The sequence below is a fragment of the Haliotis rufescens genome, unplaced genomic scaffold (assembly GCF_023055435.1).
Source record: "Haliotis rufescens isolate VD_foot unplaced genomic scaffold, xgHalRufe1.0.p SCAF_3, whole genome shotgun sequence".
Lineage (NCBI taxonomy): Eukaryota > Metazoa > Mollusca > Gastropoda > Lepetellida > Haliotidae > Haliotis > Haliotis rufescens.
The window spans coordinates 36,630,092-36,654,666 of NW_025964001.1; the positions used below are offsets into that span (position 1 = coordinate 36,630,092).

The 24,575-nt window shown below is 42.6% G+C and overlaps 1 protein-coding gene across 10 annotated transcripts in view; it reads right to left on the reverse strand.

The window, feature by feature from the left end:
- Window positions 1-1,243: 1,243 nt before the first annotated feature.
- Window positions 1,244-24,575, reverse strand: part of LOC124118980 (ubiquitin carboxyl-terminal hydrolase 34-like) — a 99,157-nt gene continuing 75,825 nt past the window's right edge. For 7 of the 10 annotated variants that reach the window (XM_048402911.1, XM_048402916.1, XM_048402910.1 and 4 more), the window contains 17 exons: window positions 24,396-24,428; window positions 24,209-24,257; window positions 23,947-24,032; window positions 22,835-22,918; window positions 22,134-22,240; window positions 21,188-21,365; window positions 20,071-20,228; window positions 19,277-19,355; window positions 14,684-14,810; window positions 13,995-14,117; window positions 12,097-12,201; window positions 11,229-11,350; window positions 10,245-10,368; window positions 9,522-9,601; window positions 7,866-8,141; window positions 6,701-6,947; window positions 1,244-6,083 (listed from right to left, as the gene is read on the reverse strand). In XM_048402911.1, coding sequence (XP_048258868.1) covers window positions 5,545-6,083; window positions 6,701-6,947; window positions 7,866-8,141; window positions 9,522-9,601; window positions 10,245-10,368; window positions 11,229-11,350; window positions 12,097-12,201; window positions 13,995-14,117; window positions 14,684-14,810; window positions 19,277-19,355; window positions 20,071-20,228; window positions 21,188-21,365; window positions 22,134-22,240; window positions 22,835-22,918; window positions 23,947-24,032; window positions 24,209-24,257; window positions 24,396-24,428 — 2,517 coding nt within the window. In that variant the 3' untranslated portion in view covers window positions 1,244-5,544. The remainder of the gene's footprint in view (window positions 6,084-6,700; window positions 6,948-7,865; window positions 8,142-9,521; window positions 9,602-10,244; window positions 10,369-11,228; window positions 11,351-12,096; window positions 12,202-13,994; window positions 14,118-14,683; window positions 14,811-19,276; window positions 19,356-20,070; window positions 20,229-21,187; window positions 21,366-22,133; window positions 22,241-22,834; window positions 22,919-23,946; window positions 24,033-24,208; window positions 24,258-24,395; window positions 24,429-24,575) is intronic. The other 3 variants (XM_048402915.1, XM_048402909.1, XM_048402907.1) reach the window with 1 other exon arrangement.

Below are 24,575 nucleotides of genomic sequence, written 5' to 3' on the forward strand. Positions count from 1 at the left end.
TCACGCCCAAGACCTGGGTTCGATTCCCGACATGGGTACATGTGTCAAGCCCATTTCTGGTGTCCCCCGCCGTGATATTGCTGGACTATTGCTAAAAGCGGCGTAAAACCATACTTACTCATTCACTAAAATAAACATTTCTAAAACTTATGAACTTCCTTAATATCAAATGGCACCAGTTCAGTATAGATATAGACATGCAATGTTGGCAAGGAAATATTTAACAGTTTATTTGTATTACTCCATAAGTGAACCCACCCTATATTAAAACTTAATTCCATTTTGTTGCCATGGGAACGTAAAAAATAAAAATTCATAAAATTCCTAAATAGCAAAAGGCACCAGTTCAGCAAGTCTGATAGACATGCAAAGTTATGTAAGAAAGTTTTGAATAGGTTTTGAGTTATGCTCCGTAAACGAACTCTATCCTATAGAACCTAAGTCCAACTTGTTGCCATGGAAACGTAAAAAATAAAAATGTATAAAATTCCTAAATAGCAAACGGCACAACTTCAGTATGAGACTGATAGATTTGCCAAGTTTCGATCAAATACACTGAATGGTTTTTCGAATTCTGCCTCGGAAACGAACCCAATCCCCAATTGAGTTTATGTCCAACTTCATTCCATAAAAATTTTTAAAAATTTTTTTTAGAAAATCCCAAAATATCAAAAGGTACCACTTCAGTATGTGACTGATAGCTTTGCCAAGTTTCGATCAAATACCATGAATGGTTTTGGAATTCTGCCCCGGATTACGAACGGATGGACAGACAGACAGACAGACTGGCTGATCGCTATATCCCCCCGCATCATATGCCGGGGGGATAATAAAAGGGTAACAGGCTGACATCTGGCTGGCAATATAGTGTATTCTCAGGAGCGGTGGGGTAGCCTCGTGGTTAGGCGTTCACTCATCACGCCGAAGACCCTGGTTTGATTCCTGACATGGGAACAATGTGTGATGCCCATTTCTAGTGTCCCTCTGTCGTGATATTGCTGGAATAATGCTAAGAGTGACGTAAAACCATGCTCACTCTGAAGCCCTGGGCAATTTAAAAAAAAATACATCCTTGTTTGATAGAAATACAGAAATAGACAGTCTGACCATAGAAATGCCTGTGCATGCAACAACTGAGTTAGTTTAATGATTCAAATAGACATAATGTGGCACCTCATGGCATGTATTGTGTCCACACATTCAACACTACTGGTGTAGACAAAAGACAAAGACAAAGACACTGTAACACTGGAATACGTTTGTTTTATTATATTCCAGATGTACAATACAAAATATAGACTGCAGCGACAATGGCAAGCTTTGAGAACGTACATCCATGTATCACATTGACCGAACATCACACGCTCTCATCACATTCAGCAGTCTGCCCATAAATTACAATGCAACATGACAACTATATACAGATGAAGTCAGAATACACGCCACTGGATTCCAGGCTGTATTATGGCTAATGACTTGCAATCATACACTTGAGAGTCTTGGCACATCAGAAGGGTCAACACGACAGCTACATTCATTTTCAAGAAATTCTCGAGTCATGAGACTTACACAGAAACATTAGCTGGCAGTGGGGATGAGTCTTATATGCATATTATGATTGAAATTTCCACTTGGGTAAACAGCACAAAGGCAGGATAGCAGTTTAATGTACACATTAGAGGCATGATGGCAAGTACAGATAAAACCAAGTAGACACCGACATAAGCTCCTGAAATGCTAGAAGGAAATCACATCATATGTTGAAGTATGCAGAAAATGTGTGGTCATTTAGTAATATGTTGTAGTCGGTTGGTATCAGTGCCCTATGTTGAAGGTTCAATGTTATTAAAATCAGATCTTTTACCCCCATTACAATACCTCTCTGCATAAAGAAAGGTATTGGATAGGAGTGATGAGCTTGGTCAAAGGTTTAGCTTCTTTCCCATAGGTTACAATATGTAACTTCAGAGTCAAAGTTAGTCCTTTTATCATCTTGTTCATCTCCCCGAGGCAAGGATGGTAACTGACTTTAGAAGTCCAGTTTCAACCCTTGCCGAACTAGGCTGGAATTCCAGAGTTTACATTTTGGCTGGACTAAAGAGTCTATGCATAGTCCAATCAAACTAGACATCCAGTTCTTAAACAACAACATGGATTTTAACGTGCAAAGCATTTGTACCACTAACTAGGAGTTGACAGATATTTTGTCTTTTCATGTTTTTAACTAAGGTGCTCAAGTGATTTGATGCACTTTGCGGGGTAAGACCCATTCAATTACAAAAGAGGTCTTGACTATCGATCAGATCGTCTTGACTGGGCGCCGCCATTTTGTTTGAAGCAAATGCAAGTGATCAATAGGTTAATAGAAGGAACATAACTCATAATAGTCACTTGTAGCGCTACGGTCGAGCAAAGAAATTACAGCCTAGTTTCGGCAAGGGTGGAAACTGGACTTTTATAGTCAGTTAACGCCCTTGCCTTGGGAAGATGGATCTTTTTCATCCTTGCATAGACGACCTCTTATCCAAACAACAACAGAGTATTCATATTTCACATTGCATTCTGAACATGAAGTGTTTGATTGGAATTTGGCACCCTCAAATTGTGTTTTTAGAACTGATAACATCAAGAAAATAAATTATGAGGACGTAATGAAATGTCCCCAATTATCTGTGTGGCCCAGCAAAACAATTCATTGTGCAGCCTTACATCATGAATCTGACAGCCAGAATCACAAAAATCAGCCAGAACACAAACAGCATTATCAGTGTCTGGTAGTGGTGCACAAAGTTTAGTCTCTGTATACATGATAAAGAGTGGATCACAAACAAGATGAAAGGCAGTTTGTGTTGTGGCTAAATGATCCTATCCCACATGACATATCTTCTCATCCATGTTCTCACAACTAACAAATCTGACTTCAACATTTGATGTGAAATATTGGAGTCAATGCAATTGGCATACTCCTGAAATGGATTAGATCTGTAAATATTTAACAAAATGCCAATTGTATTAGAAAATAGCCATCAACGATAAAACAGATAAGTAATGAGATGAGAGAAAACCTTTTCCCTAGATTATATACATTTTCATCTGTATATATGTTTGCAAAACTCTGTTCTCATATTTCCTAAGCTTAATCCTATTTCACACAGTACACTTGGAAGTTTCAATGTTTCAACACACTGGAGATGAAGCTGGTACTGAATACAAAACAAGAGGAGTGAAACAAATTCAGAAGACATTGGACATATCAATTGATGGGTATTAACTGGAGGAGCAAACTAGTTTGAATCTGAAGGTCACAATGACCTGCATTTCTTGATTAGGTTCACAAGTTGGGTTTAACACAGCTTAACAGTATTCCAGTTACATCACGAATGTTTCAGGTTAATGTGAGAGTAAAGCCCAAAGTGATGCAGGTTAATGTTAACACTTTGGTGAAACACATGAGCAAGGTATGGTGCTAGGAAAGCCAACCTGCAGATCCTGGTAGTGCTAAGGGATGCAACTCTGCACAGCAATTTTGCAGCTCCTTAGAGTACAAGGTTGCCCAGTCACAATCGGGTTAACATGACACTATTGTGTTTATACTCGTCTGTCATGAAGTGACTAATTACCAAGGAGCGAACTGAGTAACATTTATCAAGTCATGTTTATTTAAAACATACTGAATGCCCTGGCCTACATTTTCTCATCTTTGTTTGTCCAGGTAATTCCAGTTAAATACACACTACCTAGCATTTGTCTTTGAGGAAAGTAAGCGGAAAGTAGAACTACAAGACCTTTATGCCTGTTACATGTGGTCCCAGGGCATTATGGGTAGTACATCAAATACAGCATCCCTGAGATGTATCACTACCATGACAACAACCTCCAACTGTGGGCTGCTTGATTCAAGCAAAATGGTTGTGATCACAAAGCAGTCTCCCCAACACACGCTACAAACACTGCATCACATCAGGCACAGTTAACACTGAACTTGGCAATGGTAATAGATTCATCAAATGCTTGCTGTGTTGAAAAGATGAAATAAATTAAAACTGTCAACAGAAACTATACAATGAGCTTTTTTCATTCACAGGTCATAAGAATCTGTACATTGAACCTCCTTCCATTCAGACTACTCGAAGCTAGTACAACTTTGTCTCGAAAAGGGAAACTCCTTCATACCATTTATATATCGCTCTCCTAGCACCATTCAAACTTCGACAGTTGCACACAATCTCATTTTCTCTTTTGATTCATTCACCCTAGAGTGACTTCAGCCTGCATCTCTCACACGGATCACAGTCTCGCTGCCTTGTGCAGCCAACATGGAGTGTTCATCACACCACTGATACTGTCCTGTAAATCACATCTTGCAGCAGCAGCAGCAGCAAACTATAGCAGCTGAATCAGCTTATGTTACAGTCCGTCGCAAAATTCATTACATTTTACCTTAATAACGAAAGTTTGCTATGCATCCCTACAAATTTTTTGTGGTTTACTAGTTCAACAGCAAACAACTGTCAGAATAATATTGATGCTTTACGTACTTTCAGGTAAATCTTATCAAGCCTCACTAGGTATTATCATCACTGAATCATGGGTTGAATCATCACTGTATCTTACATCAGTAGAATCATCACTAAATCTTACATCATTAGAATCATAACTGAATCTTGCATCATTAGAATCATCATTGAAATTTCTGAATCATGGGTTGAATCATCACTAATCTTACATGAGTAGAATAATTACTGAATCTTACGTGAGTAGAATAATCACTGAATCTTACATGAGTTGAATCATCACTGAATCTTACATCAGTAGAATCATCATTGAATCTTACATTAGTAGAATCATCACCACATTATTCATGAGTGGAATCGTTCATGAGTTGAATCATATTTCAGTTGAATCCTCACCTGAATCTTCATACTAACTCTAAAATCAGCTGAAATGTTTAACTGAATATTCCATGGGCTGATAATCACACCATCAAGTCAATCAGCCATGAAGCTTACAGTACAATCTGCAGCATTGTAAGTCCTATCAGCTGAAACTGCCTGTAGCCCAAAAGCCGTAGATATAATAACATAGCTTACTCTTAACTGAATCTGTGTTGGTGATTTTACTATGAACTCATTTGACTTGTAACAGTTAACTCAGTGTCCCAAATATCTGAATTGACATGTACTGTTCCCTTTCTCACTCAGCGAGATGCAACGTCTCAACAGAACATTGCTGCAGTGTGCTGTCTAAAAGACCAGGATGGTAGTTTCACAAGACTGGAACAAGTCGTACCTGATTCGACTGCTTAAGTTAAATGGATTAAGCGGTACAATCATCATGAATTGGTCATTCATGGAATAACCTTTGAACAATCAAGCCTACATAAGTGTTTTCATGATCAGTCTTCACTTTACCCATGATTCAGCCACAAGCATCTCTCTGCCCCACTTCGACAATGTATTGAAGACATTTGACGATATTCAACAACCGGTACAAATCAGTCTGTCATGTCATTTGATAGGGGTTAACACCTTTCCTAATAATCCTTTATTTCTTATCAATAAGAGCCAAGAGTGTTTCGATATGTTTGGCCACCATATCCACCCTGTTGGGCTTCTCCCGCGGAGTAGCGGACGTAGCTCCGCCAGTCCGTGACCCTGTTTGTTGGGAGGCCGAGGTCGAGGTGGCCCCAGAGAGACTAGACTGAGATGCCGCTGATCCCCCGGGGCGGGCTGACTGTAAGGTGACGTTGCCCCCTGAGCTTGTCCCCGGTGTTGTTCTGGATGTGGTGGCACCGCCAGTGCTGGTGCCGGGATGGGGACCAGATTGAGGTGAGTCGTGGCTCGTGGATGGAGTAGGCTCACTCTTTTGTGGGGTCTTCTTTGGAGATGCAGCTTCAGTGGTTTCAGCTTTGTCTTCTGTATCTTCTTTAGTTTGGTCTTTGGCATCAGATATGTCTGCTTTAGAATCGCTTTTATCAGCGTCTTTTTCTTCCGGTTTATTAGCAGTGTCTTCGTTCTTCTTCTTTTCTTCAACATTCACATCACCCTCGTTGCTCACTCTCCTCCGTTTGGATGGAGTTTCACCTGAAAATATTATCGTGACAGATCTGATGTTAACATGTGGCAATAGAATTATTAACTAACTAAAACTGTACATGTCAATATTTACCAGCCAATACTGTACAATTGGTTGTTTTGTTGATTAACGCTGCACTCCGCAATATTCAAGCTATATGACAGCAGTCTGTAAATAATCGAGTCAGGACCAGACAATCGAGTGACATCATGAGCATCAATCCACGCAATTGGGATACAATGACATGCATCAACCAAGTCAGCGCGCCTGACCACTAATCCCATAAGTCTCCTCTTACGACTACCATAGGCGCTTATATGGAAAGCATGGGTTGCTGAAGATCTATTCTACCCTGGATCTTCAAGGGTAGCCAATACTGTACAAGTCAATATTTACCAGCCAATACTGTACAAACCCTCAAAAGGATGAGCTATCTTCATAGTTTATTACAGCACTTCTAGCAACCATGATCAAACCTATATTTTATAACCTATAAATTTCTCTAATCGTTATCCTGAGTGTTCATGTGGTATTCACATACTGCAATCACACTTTCAACTGATTCGTAGCAACCACACACACGTAACACCACACGTGAGATACAAAGTGTTGACCAATGACTAACCTGAGTCTTCATCATCCTCATTAGGCTTGACATCTTCCTCCTCATCACCAGCATCGCTCTCCACGGCCTCCTGTTCCAGAGCCTCCTGTTGCCGGCGGGCCTCTGCAGCGGCGGTGGCCTCCATCTCGGCACGCTGCTGCTGGTGTTCCCGGCAGACTCGTAGGATGTAGTGCAGGCTTTCCAGCAGGATGGGACTTGTCGTCTTCGGCATCTGCACCGTGAAGATCAGCAGCATAGCGCGTAGGTCCTGAAATAGGTTTGTTTTATTAAAACATCCTCGCTTTGGAAATCAGATTACAAACCGGAGCCCCAATCCATGAAGTGATCTTAGTAGAACAACTGTAGTAAGATGTATGAAAAGGTATGGGAGTTATGACTGTCATAGCACTAAGACCACTTTGGACAACAGGACCATGCCCATGACCAATATTCCTGGTTCAGCCTGCGACTTCAGCCACTAGTTTGAAGCCTGAAATCATTCTGTCTAGTCGTACTAAGGATGAGATGGTAATGTGACTGTTAACCTTCTACCACCTCACAGGCAGCTTGGGATGTATACTCCCCAGGGAGATGAGAATCAAAATGGGACTGCACACTGATCCATTGATGGCGGTAAGATTGTTTGTTTAACGTCGCACTCAGCAATATTCCAGCTATATGTTGGCGTTATGAAAAATAATCGAGTCTGGACCAGAAAATCCAGTGATACAATGGCATGTATCAACCAGGTCAGCAAGCCCCGTTAGTCACCTCTTACGACAAACAAGCATAGTTGCCTTTCATCATCAACTGAACATGGTTGGTTGGTTGGTTTGTTGTTTAACACCGCACTCAGCAATATTCCAGCTATATGACGGCGGTCTGTAAATAATCGAGTCTGGACCAGACAATCCAGTGATTAATGTCATGAGCATCGATCCACGCAATTGGGATCGATGACATGCATCAACCAAGTCAGCGAGCCTGACCACCCGATCCCGTGAGTCGCCTTTTACGACAAGCATAGTCACCTTTTACAGCAAGCATGGGTTGCTGAAGACCTATTCTACCCTGGAATCTTCACGGGTTCAACTGAACATGGTGCCAAATAACAAGTTCTTGCTAGTAGACTCGAACATGCTTGGCACTCAGTTAAAAACTTGTCTCCAAAAGAGCTGCAACTCACCCCACTGACTCTCTCACAGATGGTCAGGAGTTCCTTCTCGGACTTCATGTTCTCCAGCGCTGCCTTCTCGGCCGTGATGGAGGCGACCAGGCTGTCCAGCAGAGAGCGGCCCTGGTCGTTGAGCACCTGCTGATGGACCTTGGGGAAGAAGCTGCAGAAGAACTGGTAGATGATGTGGTTGTTGAGGGAAAGACGCTCGTCCAGCAGCACTGCATCCACGTAGTCGATGAAAGAACTGGTGTTGCACAAGATCTTGATGTAGTTACGATCAACCTGCTGTCACACAGAACCAAGAGAGCATCATTAGCTTGTTGCAGGGACACAAGGTGTAGAGGGAGAGTGAGTGAGTCTTGAACCACATGGACACCCCACTACCTCCACAAGGTGTACAGATCTGAGGACATCACATTACAGGTCATGGCAGAATGAACTTTCACGAGACTTTGACCAACCAATGAAATGACTCACAAAACAAAGACATTAGCCAATCAGAAACAGTTTCAAACTGGCTACTTCCATTCCAGAGTACACTTTGAAATTTGTTTAACAAAGTTCTCAATTTAAAACTTGAAAACTGAACAAAAGAACATTCTGGAATGTCTAATAGATGGCCGAGATTGTATGGCAGTACTTCCAACAGGCTATGCAAAGTCTCTTCCACTCAAATGTTTATCCCACTAAAATGAAACTTAGACGATGATTTTGACGGAATTTGTCGTACAGCCTGTAACTTCCATTCAGAGTACCCTGTATTAACCTTTTCGAGGTTGGATGAAAACACATTCAGACTGTCACTTTCTTGATCTGGTAAGCGACGCTCTGATTGGGTGAATGAAAGGTCGTTTTGATGTAACCAGTAATGGGATGTCCTCAGATCTTTGTTTAGCAGTAGCCAGAACTAAGATCTGATTTTAATAAGACTGTGGTACCGATCACCTCTACAAGGTGCATCCTGAGTGAGAGGCTCCATGTATATAAATGAGAGAAAATGAATCATTGTGAGTGAGTGAGTGAGTGAGTGAGTTGGTTTTGACGCCGTTTTTAACAGTATTCCAGTTATATCACGGGTGTCAACTTAATGTTGGAGCTAAGCCCTAAGTGATGCAGGTCTCAGACGTTTATCACTTCGGTGAAACCCGAGAGCACAGGTATGGTGCTGACAAATCTAGAAACAAAATCGGGGCGAACCGGGATTCGAACCCACAATCATAGGTTACTGGCGTGCCCAAGGGACAAAACTCTGCATAGCAAATCATGGCCACCCGTGTCCCCCCGAATTAGTGTGTCCAGCACATGCTCCAACCACCACGCTTCCCCACCACACAAGGTGCACAGCAGGTCATTCATTACTCACAGGCAGCCAAACATTACATTCTTGATGGCTTTCTTTTTGAAATTGAACAAAACATTGTATATACTGTATATGCTGACCCAACTGCATGGTAAGGTAGAGTGAGTGAGTGAGTATGGTTTTACGCCGCTTTTAGCAATATCACGGCGGGGGACACCGGAAATGGGCTTCACACATTGTACCCATGTCGGGAATCGAACCTGGGTCTTAGGCGAGACGAGCTAACGCTTTAACCACTAGGCTACCCGACCGCCCGCATGGTAAGGTAAAAATAGTGGAGGGTAATGGCTGAATATTTCTCCTACCTCTGAGTGGTATATTTCCACCCACAATTTGGCAAAGTACGGAGAATGGAGAGGAACTGCCTCGAAGGCTAACATTGCACCTGAAACAACAAGCAGTGTTGAGACAAAGACACACAGGAAATATGTCAAATCAATACAAGGCAATGCATTGCTGTGCTTCTAATGTTATGCTTTGTGACATAATTAATATTCTATTTCATTTCCTAATACATTAATATGTTCACTTTTACTTTTGCCTAAGAGAGACTGTTGTACCTGCAAATACATACAAAAAACTTTATTTTAGATAATGGCTGACCTCATTTACTATTCCGTTGGATTTTGATGTTAACAACTACTACCATATACCCTATTACACAGAATATAAAGGCATGTGTGTCACTGTGGATCTGTTAACACAACACTCTGCAATATTCCAGTCATGTGCCTGTATATCATGGTATATTAACAAGTCTGGACCAGACAATCCAATGATTGACACCATCAGCATCAACCTACACAATTGGGATAGGATGACATGCATCAACCAAGTCAGCAAGCCTGACCACCTGATCCCATTAGTCGCCTTCTTACAACAAGCATGGGTTCCTAAAGATCCATTTCAAACCGGATCTTTACGGTTAGCCCAATTCGGTCACCTCTTACGACAAGTAAGGGGTGTGTTGGGACACATTCTACCCCAGGTCCCCACAGGGACGTGGATCTGTACAAAAACCGACTTACTAAGACTGATGAGAGATTCACTAAGATTCTGCATGTTGACAGCGACCCGGCACATGACGTCAACAAGCTGATGATATGGGATGATGAAATCATTTAATGCCTGGTCGTACACCTCATCTACTCCCTGAAACATAATGGAGGAAGTTCAGGCACAATCCAATCTGTGTGAAACAGCATCTCACTAAATCATCAACAAATAAAAATTCAGTCACCATTAATATGGACATATTCCATCTTTACAAAATCACCTAGTCAGTTTATCATGACTAGAGATGCCAAGAATGGCCTTCAAATATTGTAGTGAGTGAGTGAGTATGGCTTTACGTCACTTTTAGCAATATTCCAGCAATATCATGGCGGGGGACACCAGAAAAGGGCTTCACACATCGTACCCATGTGGGGAATTGAACCCAGGACTTCGACGTGACAAGTGAACGCTATAACTTCTAGGCTATCCCATCAACCCTTCCAATATTGTACCCATCTAGAGAATGGAAAGCTCATGTTTTGGCATGACGCTATCCAGAAGATAAACTGACACTTGTCGATGACTATTCAGTTAGTTGATAATAACAAGTGCATGATTGCAATCAGGTTCTAACTCAAAGGTAACAGATCAGGATTTAGATATATTGGTCAGTTTGTTGTCTGTATATAATTGGGTCTGGATTAGACAATACAGTGATCAATATTGTGAGCAATGATCCACACCTTTTGGACACAATGATACACAAACTTGAAGAGCCTGACCACTTGGCACGTCTATGACCAGCATAGATTGCTGGGGACCTACTCTAACCCAGAAGTCCCACAGGAAGAAATTAGGTACAAAGGGGACAACTGACTTTGCAAAGTTTTCAATTTCACCAAAACCATCAGACAGGATGGAAACAGTGACAGTGTACATGAATATTACTTTACAAGTTTAACAAATACTGGTTATTTCAACACAGCATGATTAAGTCTCAACAGCACGAGACTCACCTTCGGGACTTCAACTTGACTAGAATGAAGGAACATTTGGAACTGGGGTCTAGGTGGACGGATGTTTGATTTGGACCCGATGGGTTTCTGGCCTTTCCGCGGAAAGTAGGGACCAGTTGTCACTGAAAGAATGTCACAGAGTACAGTAACATCCGCACTCAAGGTCACACACAACTGCACGGGCATAATTTTAGCACATTTTAAGGAAGAAACCTTTATCAAAATTGCAAATCCATAAAAAGTCATCCAAAAATATAGATTTCAGTTTTGTTATTTCTTCTAACTCTCAATAATCAATCAGCAGTTAATTGACAATGAGCACGATTAGAGATACTATTGATACATGTAAGCTACCTCCAGTTAAATATTGCACCCAAATACAAAAACAGGAATGAACCCTCTCTGCTTTTATTCATTTGTTTATTTTAGGTATATGAAGATTGCTTATTACAAATCCCAAAAAATATGCACTCCTCTTAGTAGAAACACAAACTGTAATATTCCAGCCATATCATGGCAGCCTGAAAACAAGAGTCATCAGGAGACGACGTATCCCCCTGGTCGGGCGCAGATAAGAAATGGAGTTTGGTTACTTATAACCCACTTTTGGTACATTGCCCTAGGTACCTTCAGTTCAGTGAAGAAAAAAATAAATCTCTTCAGTATTTTAAAAATCCAGGGGATACATAATGAGCAATACCCCATGTCATCAACCTGAGTCAGACACTCCGATCCATTTTAGGCCCCCCTACGATAAGCAAAGTTACTTGGGACTGGTTCTATCCTGGAATCCAAATGGGAATTTGATCTCTTGATGAGTAGAAATAGTAATCTACTCCTATGCTTGTTTTGTCCCAGAAGTATTTACCTGGCATATTCTGGTCCTGGAAGGCTCCGTGAGCTTGGACTAATATCGGCACAATGCAGGCTATACATTCGCCTTGGAATGTTAATATCATCTGTTTTAATACATCTGAAAAATAAAGGTAATTGATTCACTCTTTTGTTAAACCAGATCGTAACCACTCTTGACAAGCATGGGCGTGGGTTGATTTAACTGCTGACCCGTTGGCCAATGGCCTGATAAAATTCGAAAAGGCATGCTGAAATGAAAAGTAGATGTCGTATCTGGCTAGTCAGAATTTTACCCCTTCTCTGTGCATGTTTACTTTTATTTTCAACTGGACACTGCTTGTGAATCATGTAATGAGAAAATATATAGAAGGAATGAGGTCGTGTGAATGGGTAACTCAAAGATATATATCCCGATCATCTCTGTAGAATGACACAACCGACGGCCATTCTGTAATGTTCTGTACAACAACATCTTTATTTGCTCATAAATCACCACAAAATGAGGCAAATGGAAGCCAAGATTTAATCTCAGGGTGCAGGAAAAGCCATCTTAAAGGTGTGGGGTACTAAAAGTTTCGTAGTTCCCCTGGTAACTCAGTTGCTATGTGACCTCAGGTTCTGGCAACTTCACGGCCAGGTAAAGGAGCATGCCCTGCTGGCTATATACAAATTTGTCGTTAAATCTACCCCTGATGGGGTACTGCAGACTCATTCTCAAGTCCCCACAGGGGTATGACCTGACCTTGGGCAACAAAACAAAGGGCTGGTGGTTTGATCATCAACCAAACCAGCTGGATATGGGCAAGTACAATTGTACATCATATTAACACCATGTCAGCCATGTAATGAAGACCACTTTGGTATGGAAGAGTACAATTGCAAGCTTAATTTGTAGTACTGTATATCGCTGTGTATAAGGCGACCCCACGTATAAGACGACCCCCCTGTACACGCCTTCAAAATCAACCCAAAATCCTATACTCCGTGTATAAGGCGACCTGGAATGAAGCACATCACAAGTGCGCACAGAAACCTTATATATGCAATAAAAATATGTTTATCTTGCATTGTTTTTTCTACGATGATTGGTCGCGTGTGTAACTCCAGCACATGTTGCCATTTTGTGTTTACACGGTACGACACCAAATTGGTGCCCGTAAAATAAAATGCATTTATGAAGTAATAACATATTAGAGACAACAGTGAGTAATATTAATCGCCAATTAACTATGTTAACTAGGCTTATATTTGCTTCACATTCAGCGTGTTTATTCCACAATCACTTATTCACACTGTCTCCAACAGTTGTTGATACAACTGTAAAAACAGCGGGAATTGATTTCAGCTTCACCGGTTATCACATGTTAGGTCACATGTGCAATATGCAAATGCTTACCAGTACTTCCGGCTCTCTACTCACGGATGTTGATTGTTTTACCGTGTCAGCTGGTTTGACAATCTGCATCGAGGCGAGGGTCATTTCAACTTTATTTGCAGAAATTATTAAACTTTATTCAAGGAAAAGAGATACAAATCATGTTTATGTATGGAAATAGTTATTGGAACAGTTATTTAGGACGAAATGCAAAGTTTTATTGTCAAATGCTGGGCTGGCTATCGGACGCCGGTTGACATCACCAGTGGGAAAAAATGTGAGATCTTCGACTCCGTGTATAAGACGACCCCCCTTCTTAACCCCCTCATTTTAGGTACGAAAAACTCGCCTTATACACAGCGATATACGGTACTCAGCTGCCATCGTGACAATCTGCTTCGCTCTCCTGTTTAAAATGTCAAAGTTTGGTGGTAGATCATTAAGCAAGAGATTGTTAACTTATCTCGGCCTAAACCTGGCTGCCCACAACTCTAGTGGGAGCACTTCATGCAAACATACACTATTGTGAGACTCACCTATACTAATAGAGCGGACTTCCGGTGGGGTGTAGGAATTGAGCAATGTCAGTAGTTTCTTCGGCAGTTCGTTTCTCTCCTCCCAGTTCAACAAGTATGCTTTTGCATCAGCCAACTGGCTCCCTGCGAGGAAAGAAAAAAATATATGCTGGTATCAGTGGGCTATAAATGATGTAACTTTCAAAAGAAACTGAGTGAAAGAGTGAGTGAATGTGCATTTACATCTCTTTCAGCAGCATTGCAGCAATACTGACGGAGGTTAGCCTCACACATTACATTCTGTTTCCCATGTTGGGAAGTTTTGTTTGTTGTTTAACGCTACTCTCAGCAATATTGCAGCTATATGACGGCGGTCAGTAAATAGTCAAGTCTTGACAAGACAATCCAGTGATTGACATCATGAGCATCGATCCATCAACTGGGATACAATGGCATGCATCAACAAAGTCAGTGACGCTGACCACCCAATCCTGTTAGTAGTCTCTTACAACAACCATAGTCACCTTTTATGGCAATCATGGGTTGCCTAAGACCTATTCTAACCCTCATCTTCAAGGGTCTGTTGGAAAGTGAATTTGGGTGTTGGGTGTGACAAGACTAATCCACTACTCCATTCAATAAGTTTCATTCACAAAACATAAATCTCTCTCATGTACGGAGACGAGAGGATAATCAGTATACGTTGGTACCTTTCTTCTCATGGCATTCCTTGCCACACTCTAGCACATGAAGCAGGATCGTCAAGAGGTCCACGATATCACCAGTCACATGACATGCCGTCGCCTCATGGTACATTGCGTGGAGTGTGAAGAATGCCTATAAATTATGAAATACACAAACTTACTTCAACGGCTAGAAACTTTTAAACACAGAGAACTGACCGAAATGTGAGTTCTAATGGCTGATGATTGCTTTTTGTTGTTATCCCTGCAGTCCCAGAGCAAGAGTCATATTTGTGTACGTAAGTGATTTTGTTTATTAGTTTGTTGTTTAACGCCACACTCAGCATTATTCCAGCTATATGACGGCGGTCTGTAAATAATTGAGTCTGGACCAGACAATCCAGTGATAGACATCATGAGCATCGATCCACGCAAATGGGATACGATGACATGCATCAACCAAGTCAGCGAGCCTGACCACCAAATCCTGTTGTAACCTCTTACAACAAGCATAGTCGCCTCTTACAACAAGCATGGGTTGCTGAAGACCTATTCTAACCCGGATCTTCACAGATCGTATGTAAGTGATGCGAGAGACACAACAGAACCTATTTTTAAAACAACTAGTCCATCACCACATACTGCAAGAGTACGTTTCTTTCCTATCTCAACATTCAAAACAGTTATTGATTGCATAAGTAACGATCAACTAGTACAGTAAGTACTAAATATATGGAAAACAACATATAACATAAATCACAACAACAAAAAACAACAAATATGGGTTTTTCAGATTAAAAACGATGTTTTATTGGTCTGTTTTCAGTCGTACAATTGGGTATCTCATACCTCTAGTCGCACGTTAAAAGGAAGCCAGAAGCTGGAATGTAAACAATAAACTTGTTTCCGTCCGGTTGCGCACGCACCTCCCGATGACATGCCACAAATCTCGAAGAATAAGCCATCAAGCAGGACTGGACTGGATTACTTCCCAGTGGGGATGGCTGGGTGGGAACGTACGACTGAAAACAGACCAATAAAACATCGTTTTTAATCTGAAAAACCCATGTTTTAGTCTGTTTTCAGTCGTGCAATTGGGTAGAATTCGACGGAACACTGGAAGGAGGGTCTGGAAAGTAATCCGGAAGTGACCTCTTGCACGTCGAATGTACCAAGTTCCTCACCCCTGTAGTGACAATAGAACATTCGACCAGATGCACGGACGAGACAAATTGTTTATTACGAAGGCACAGCATGGTTAATTCTCATCGACACACAACTAATTATCGATGCGACAGGACAACTGCACGCGTCAGTTGAACGGCGATCGAAGTGGTCGACGTATAGTTTAGTTACAGAGCAACTCGCAGTATACAAGGTAACTAAACAGCATCTTTAATGCTCTTCGACCCACAAGTAAGTATCGATGCGACAAGGCAACTGCACACGACAGTTGAATTGCAATCGAAGTGTGGACGGCATATAATTTAGTTTCAGAACGACTCGTCGTATCCAAGGTAACTAAAACTGCATGTTTAATGCTCTTCGACCCACAAGTAAGTATCGATGCGACAGGACAACTGCACACGTCAGTTGAGGTGCGATCGAAACGTGGTCGGCTTATAATGTAGTTACAGAACGACTCGTCGTAGGCAAGGTAACTAAAACAGCATGTTTAATGCTCTTCGACACACTACTAATTATCGATGCGACAGGACAACTGCACGCGTCAGTTGAACTGCGATCGAAGCGGTCGACGTATAGTTTAGTTACAGAGCAACTCGCAGTATACAAGGTAACTAAAACAGCATGTTTAATGCTCTTCGACCCACAAGTAACTATCGAAGCGACAGGACAACTGCACACGACAGTTGAATTGCGATCGAAGTGTGGACGGTATATAAAGTGGTTCAGAACGACTCGTCGTATCCAAGGTAACGAAAAATAGCATGGTTAATGCTCTTCGACACACAACAAATTATCGATGCGACATGACAACTGCACACGTCAGATGAATTGCGATCGAAGAGTGGTCGGCGCAGAATTTAGTTACAGAGCAACTCGCAGTATACAAGGTAACTAAAAAATACGAGCAGTACTTCTAGTCGGATGCAATGTCGAAGGCGACCTGATCGAGAGGCTCGTAAGTCTAACTAGACAGGTAGCGCAGAACGATATCGAGGTCCCAGGCCGGCAGGCGGAATTAATGTGACTCATCTTCAACCATGAAGGCACGTAGAATTTTCTCCAATTCCGGTATTTTAGTGAGCCTGTCGCGCGTAGGAGACGGCTCGTCTAGGTAGAAGGCGACCCTGATCGCCTGCCGACGGAGCCATTCTACGACCGTCTTCATGATCCGTGTGATGAAGTCTTCCCCCTACCGGTAGCTCGTCTAAAGGTAGTAGGCTCCGACGACGGTGACGGCGGGGAAAAGGGACCTCACTACCTCCCCCGCCGGCTCGCTGTCGACAGCATAGCAAGCGGTTGTAGCTGGAGACGAACAGCAGTGTCCATGGATCCCCAATGCCTGTCTACTACAAGAATCTTGGAGGGCGCTGGTTTCTTGAAGAGTAGCCCCCAATCCAAGTCCCTACTCATGGGTGACGAAAACGGCATGCCATAGATCGGGTAACGCGATCGAACAGGTGGTTTGCTGAAACTCTGCCCCGGCAGAGCAGAGGCAAGTTCTGGTCCATATCGTGAACCATGGCTCTGAAGACATTGGGAGGGGAGACTGAAGAGACTGCGGCGTATCTCCAACCTTTAAGCCAGCACACGTCGGTTTGTCATCGTCATGATAACTCAGGCAGAAAAGTGAGATAGCCAAGCCATAGCCAGGCTGTCGTCACAATCCATCGTCGACGTCGATTGTGTAGATGTAGATGAAGGTACTGGTGTATTGGTCGATGGTCCATGGACCTCTGACGTAGTCGAATCCTTCTTGGTCGACGCCCTGGCGGTGAGTACCGCCGTCGTGATCTGGGCTATCAAAGCTGGGGCGATATGAAAGTGAGACGAGGGTGTCGATCGGTCATTATCTCTACGACGCTGTCGTCACAATCCATCGTCGACATCGATTGTGTAGGCGTAGATGAAGGAACCGGTGTACAGGACGATGGTCCATGGACCTCCGACGTAGACGAACCCTTCTCGGTCGACGCCGTCAAGGCGAGTACCGCCGCCGTCATCTGGCCTATCAAAGCCGGGTCGATATGAAAGTGAGACGAGGGTCACGATCGATCATTATCTCTACGACGCTGTCGTCACAGTCCATCGTCGACGTCGATTGTGTAGGCTTAGATGAAGGAACCGGTGTACAGGACGATGGTCCATGGACCTCCGACGTAGACGAACCCTTCTCGGTCGACGCCGTCAAGGCGAGTACTGCCGCCGTCATCTGGCCTATCAAAGCCGGGTCGATATGAAAGTGAGACGAGGGTCACGATCGATCATTATCTCTACGACGCTGATCTCCCAAAAACTCCCTTCGAAGGCGTCGCACGTCCCCGTGGGGACGAGGGCTACGATCTCTAACTGTAGAAGTACTACGATCCCCATCGTAGTTATCGTCAGAATCGAACTCCCGACGACCTCGAAGGCGACGTACGTCCTCGTGTCGTTTACTGTCACTCGACGAGGCCCTCGACCTGTCGTCCCGTGAACGGGAACGACTTCTAGAGAGGGATCTGTGTTCACTGTCGACCCGCACGACGTTCCTATCGTCGTTGGTAGGACAAGAGACGGACCGACTGGGGACCGTAGTCCCCTCGTGGTCCTCGTCACCACCCGGTCCCGTCGTAACGGGGGTGGCTGAGTGACGCTCTCGATCAACCGATTGACGAAGATCAGTCGTGCGGGTAGTATCATCAGCAGGCGAACGGTCCCGTGTCTTGTCAAAAACATAAGTTGACTGAGGCGGGTCTTTTTCAACTGATTTCTTGGGTGTGGCCGACGCGCCACCCCCAGGGCCAGATGTAGGGGATGCAGAGTCCAAGGATCCACCAGATGACCTCCTCTGCCTGTAGCGCTCGTCAGTAGCCCGCTTCGCAAATGCACGAGGATACAAGTTAAAGTTGATAGAAGACAAATGCTCACATTCTTAACAACGTTTATTCCACGAACACGTTGAAAACCCGTCCTTATTTATGCAGGAAGGACAATACTTGTGAGGATCTACTTTAGACAGTTGTCCTTAACACGAGGCACAAATGCCCGACATGTTGCCACGTGTATAATCAAGTGAAACACGTGTTGAACCCAAACAATGGATTACCAATGATTACATTCCAGGAGTCTACAGGTAAGACATAGTATTATTACTGTATTAGAACAACAACTGTAGACACACGATAATTACTAGTAGAATACAAACTAGCAGTCTATCACGAAAGTCCTTCTCGAGCGACCAGCTCAGAGGCGCGCTGAGAGATTTGTGGCATGTCATCGGGAGGTGCGTGCGCAACCGGACGGAAACAAGTTTATTGTTTACATTCCAGCTTCTGGCTTCCTTTTAACGTGCGACTAGAGGTATGAGATACCCAATTGTACGACTGAAAACAGACTAAAACAATAATCTTGGTGTGCCATTACTGGTGCTCCCCTCCAGTTATCTCCCCTTACCTCTGTGATCATCTGCAGCCCCTGGTGGTAGATGAGAAGCATCCTCTCCTCACGACTCTCCACCAGGATTTTGAATGCACTGAAAGACACATCACTCAGTCAATAACTACTCCATAGCTTCAGTCTTCAGTCCCCAATTACGTCCCAATTATTGTCCCAACTTTAATGGTAGACTATTATACATAGACTTAACACCAAATAAGTTTCACATGCTACATTTTCCTGTCAAGAATTGTTTCACAACAACACAACATATCTGTTCATTCTCTGATGAAGATTTTTAATGCTACAATAAGTCTGTCTTCAACTACTTCCAACACACAACCTGTGGAGATGAACTAAATCCATAATTAACGAGAACCAGGCAATTTCAGTTTTTTAACAGTTGATTCTATACTGATAGTTAATATACTGGGTATCGATCAATGATAGGGATCAATAATACAATTAATGAGTGAGTGAGTGTGTTTTTTGGCCGCTTTTAGCAATATTTCAGCAATATCACAGGGGGACACAAGAAATAGGCTTCACACATTGTACCAATGTCGGGTATTGAACCCAGGACTTCGTCACGACAAAGGTTACCCCACTGACCCTACAACTAATGAAAAACACTGAAGAGTCAGACAATTTGTTGGTAGTTACTAGTTACTTGTCACTAGTTACCAAAATCTGCAAAAGTTCAAAATAAAAAGAGCGTGATAAGTGGGATCAAGGCATTACTTTTGTTGGGTAGATTGGAGAAACAAATTATATTTTTTTCCAATCATTATGACTTAAGTAGAAAGCCCTACCTGATAAGAGTCTGCCACATGGATCTGGCATCTAATGCTTGTAGGTACATGAGTATGTTTGCACGTTTGAATGACGCGATGGCCTTCAGCTCATCCTCCGAGCTGTCTGGGTACCTCATCACCATCAGCTTCATCATCTTGAACAGCTCCTCCACAGCCTGCAACAACACATACAACAACCACTGAATTCTCGGACATCAACATTCATTGAACTCCTCCTTCTAATAGACAATTTAATTGTGAGTAAGAATGGATTTCAACTCAAATAATTAACTTCAGAAATAACCAAGTCCTATCTTCTCGAGAGACTTCCTCCACGGTCAAATGGATAATGAGTGAGTGGGTATAGTTTTACGCCACTTTTAGCACTATTCCAGCAATGTCATGGCAGGGGGCACCAGTAATAGGCTTCACACATTGCACCCATGTCTGGAATCGAACCGGAGTCTTTGGCATGACAAGCGTACGTTTTAACCACTAAGCTACCCGACCACCCCGTCTCATGGATAGAGCATCCATCTGGAGAGTGGAAGGTCGGTGGTTCGATGTCTGGCCGCATCACACCAAAAGAGATTAAAAAATGGTACTTGTTGCTACCCTGCCTGGCGCTCAGCATTATGGTGATAAAAGGATAAATAAGGACCGGTCACCTCGGAGTCAGTATACTGTGTCTGAGTGGGATAGCCATGTTAAACTGTGGCATGGTATCTAAGTCGACTAGCACCATGAAACCAGCCTTACTGCAGAGTAGCATGGACTAGTGCACAAGCATACACACAAACACGTTGCTATATAAGTGCAGTAATCTAGAACACAACGTTAAACCCCATTTAACCAGCACCTTCGATCTTCTTCAACTGTGGTCACTTCGAAAATCAATAACATTATCACAACAAATACGCCTTTCTTATCTAGCAGGCCCTCAATCCAACAACATATTCATAGTATACCATATACATTCATCATTTACAGCATAACATTTAGGGGATGAAACAGAAAATGGAAACCACACACCGGGTAAGAATTAAAGATAAATGAGAGTTACCTCCCTTAGGCTCATAACAGTCACTTTCCTTGCACAAAAAAACCCAAGACATTGTTGTGTTTGACTACAAACCAGGGTGTACTGTGTAGGGTAGAGCGTGATGTTCTTGAAGGCCCATGCTATGTTCTGGTGCTGCGCCAGCTGCCGTGTGAACTGCCGTGACTGCTGACAACACATCCGCAACAGCCCGTAGTACGCCGGTAGCATCACGCGGTTGAACATCACAACATCCTGGTCATCATGATCAGCCCTGCAAGGTCAAGGTTGAAGTTCCCTTATGTTTTGCCATATAGCAGTTGCACCAACAATACATAACTTGAAAGAATATCTACAAACCAAACCAGTGCATGTAATAGTTACTATGGAAACCAACTCAACAAAATTGGTGTTTCTGGAAATTCTTGACAACTGAAGGAACGAGGAGGTTGTATGTAGCATCCAGCATAAGGAGCATGTCCGACCATAAAGCTACCATCAGTCCAGATATGGATGAGAGTTGGCCTTCCTATGTGGTCACACCTCAAACTTGATCCCCCTTACCAGTCACAAGTTTCAAGCTAGTGAGTCAGTTTACACCGCTTTGAACAATATTTTAGCAATATGATTTGCAAAGTCATTGGGGAAAGCCGCCTCTAGGCTCTACTAGATAGAGCATTTGCCTAGATCCCCTGACACAGACAAAAAAAGGGTGGGTGGTGTGGTGTTGGTGGTGTTGGTGTCGTCACCAAAATGTATCACAACTATAAGGGAGGGGCCATGAAAAAAAATTACTCTTTGTTTTTCATAAGAGGGGGGGGGGGGGGGGGGGGGAGAAGAGGAATGAATAAATGTTGGGAGAGGGGAGAGAAGAGAATTTGTTTACATTAAATGGAGGGTGGCAAAATATTATACAATCCTGAGACCAATCTCAGCACACCCGCCCACCAGACATGTTTCAATCATTGGGGTACAGGGCACCATATTCTGCCCAGTGAGTAACTAACAAAGACGCTGTACAGCACACAGCCAGACTACTTACAGTATGTAGCTGAAGGCAATGTTCTTGCAGACATGTTGGTTGGAGACAATCTGCTTGACATTCTCTGGGCAGTCCACGCACACTTGGTGCCAGAACAGCAGCAACGTCTGAAACAACATGGACACTTAAATTACACTGTCTCTCTATACAGAACTAGGCGGCAAGTCTACCACTTGTGAGTGAGTGAGTGAATGAGTGAATGAGTGAGTGAGTTGGGTTTTTAACGCCGCTTTTAACAGTAATCCAGTTATATCACGGGTGTCAGCTTAATGTGGGAGGAAAGCCCGAAGTGATGCAGGTCTCAGATGTTTACCACTTAGGTGAAACCCACGAGCACTGGTATAGTGCTGACAAACCTAGAAACATAATCGGGGCGAACCGGGATTCGAACCCGCAATCATAGGTTTCTGGCGTGCCCAAGGGACGCAACAGCGAATCGCAGCGCCTTAGATGACTGGGCCACCCGTTCCCCCACACCACTTGAGAACACAAGAAGGAGGGCATCTGGAAACCTACCCTTTTCAAACACAGGTTCTTCAGTTAGTGAAACTACTAGCTTCAAAAGTGAATGTTTGTCAACTTAACACAATGACATAAGGGTAGAGTAAACTGAAGATCATAACTGCACGAAACAACCAGTGCCCTTGGATGAGAGTCAACACACATCCACACAAGATAATGAGATGTATCAACAGTGGTACCTGTTTGTTGTGATGCATTGAGATCTGGGGCTCGGACAGCTTCGGCTGGAACAACTGCCATAGATCCAAGAAATATTCTCCAAACTGAAACCACAATGATGAGCTACTGAACACGCATTTGTTGAAAAGACCTACACTGGGAATCATTCTGAAAAATGAATAAAATAAAATATGTGACACTAATCCAAATACAAATACTTTTGGGATTTACATAACCATCAAACGGACAAATCTGCATTTTGTTAGTTGTTTCACACAACCATCGGCAATATTCCAGTTTTGTCATAGCAGCTTGTCGTAACCAGTGGTCGACAGCATGATCAACTTCAGTTTAGTTTTTTTCAACAAGCATGCAGAACTGGCGACCATTTCTGGCTTGGCTACCCCAACAGGCACAAATCTACAATGACTTATAATAATGTTTCAAGTTTAAGAGCTCTGAAAACACAGGCCAAATACATAGTGATACAGAGTTTGAAGACATGGGGAACGGAACCTGGGTCTTGTTCATGACAAGCTGACAATAGCCATCTCCTCCCCCACTTGAAGGAAACACTGATGATAATGATACATGAGTTAAAACTATACCAGTGTTCACGCTGGCTTTTGAACAACTCTAAAAATTACTAGTCCCCCCAAATTTTTGTAAGTTCCTTCTCTCAACAAATAAAAAAATAAAATAAAAAAACATGTGAAAAGTTCCTGGTTTTAATTTTTTCAACATCATGTCTAGTGCAGTGACGTCATCTCTGAAGTAATCAATTAGATCTACATGTCTTTCAAACAAACTTCTGTCACAACTTTCTCTTCTTTTTTAAACATTTCAATACAAAGTCGCTACAAATGGATATTTAACCTTGAAGCAAAGCGGAATGTTATTGCCTTGCACTAAAACAGGGGCAAGCCCTGATGGTAACAGATAATCTGACTTTCCCCCAAAAAATATACTTATATGAATATCGTTGATGTTTTGTTCAACAACAAAGATTTATAAGGTATTTTATTTGCTGGTCCACAGGGACTGGCTGTCACATGAATTATCGGTCCAAGCCTAATTATACCGGCAAAAAAATGGTAATTATCGGTAAACAGGAATACTGCTATACACTCACCAAGAGTTTCTCTTGCTTGGATACGAGACAGTATGTCATGACAGCAAAGTAACACATCAGCTTCATTGTGCCATGGACTTGGGGATCTGAAGAAAAAACAAACATCAGACTTCTCATGAAATAATACCCATTTAGTTTTTTGCATTGCAATCATTCAGAATATTTCTGTCACAAATCTGGATTTTTCAAATTCAGTAATCTTTCAAGTATGAATAGATGTAACTATTCTGTTAAAGTGATGTTAATTCCCTGTTCTACTCACCAACATACAACCTTGCCCTAGACAGGAGACTCAGTAGATGCTCATACACCTGGAACACAAACAGACCAGTCAACAACTATCATCAAAGCAACCTGCAACAATATCCAATATGCTAATGGCAATATCCCTGCAGGAAGGAGTGAAATTAAACTGTTTATCTCACAAATTATCGCATAAATCTCCTCACCTGATGCAAAACCATGAGGGCCTCAGTAGACATCTGAAAATAGCAAAGTGGAGATTCAAAACAAAAAATCTTTAGGTTACAATATTACTTGCTGTTACAACATAAATAGTTATATGTCCCGATTTACAAATTTAAGTGAGTGAGTGAGTATGGTTTTACGCCGCTTTAAGCAACATTCCG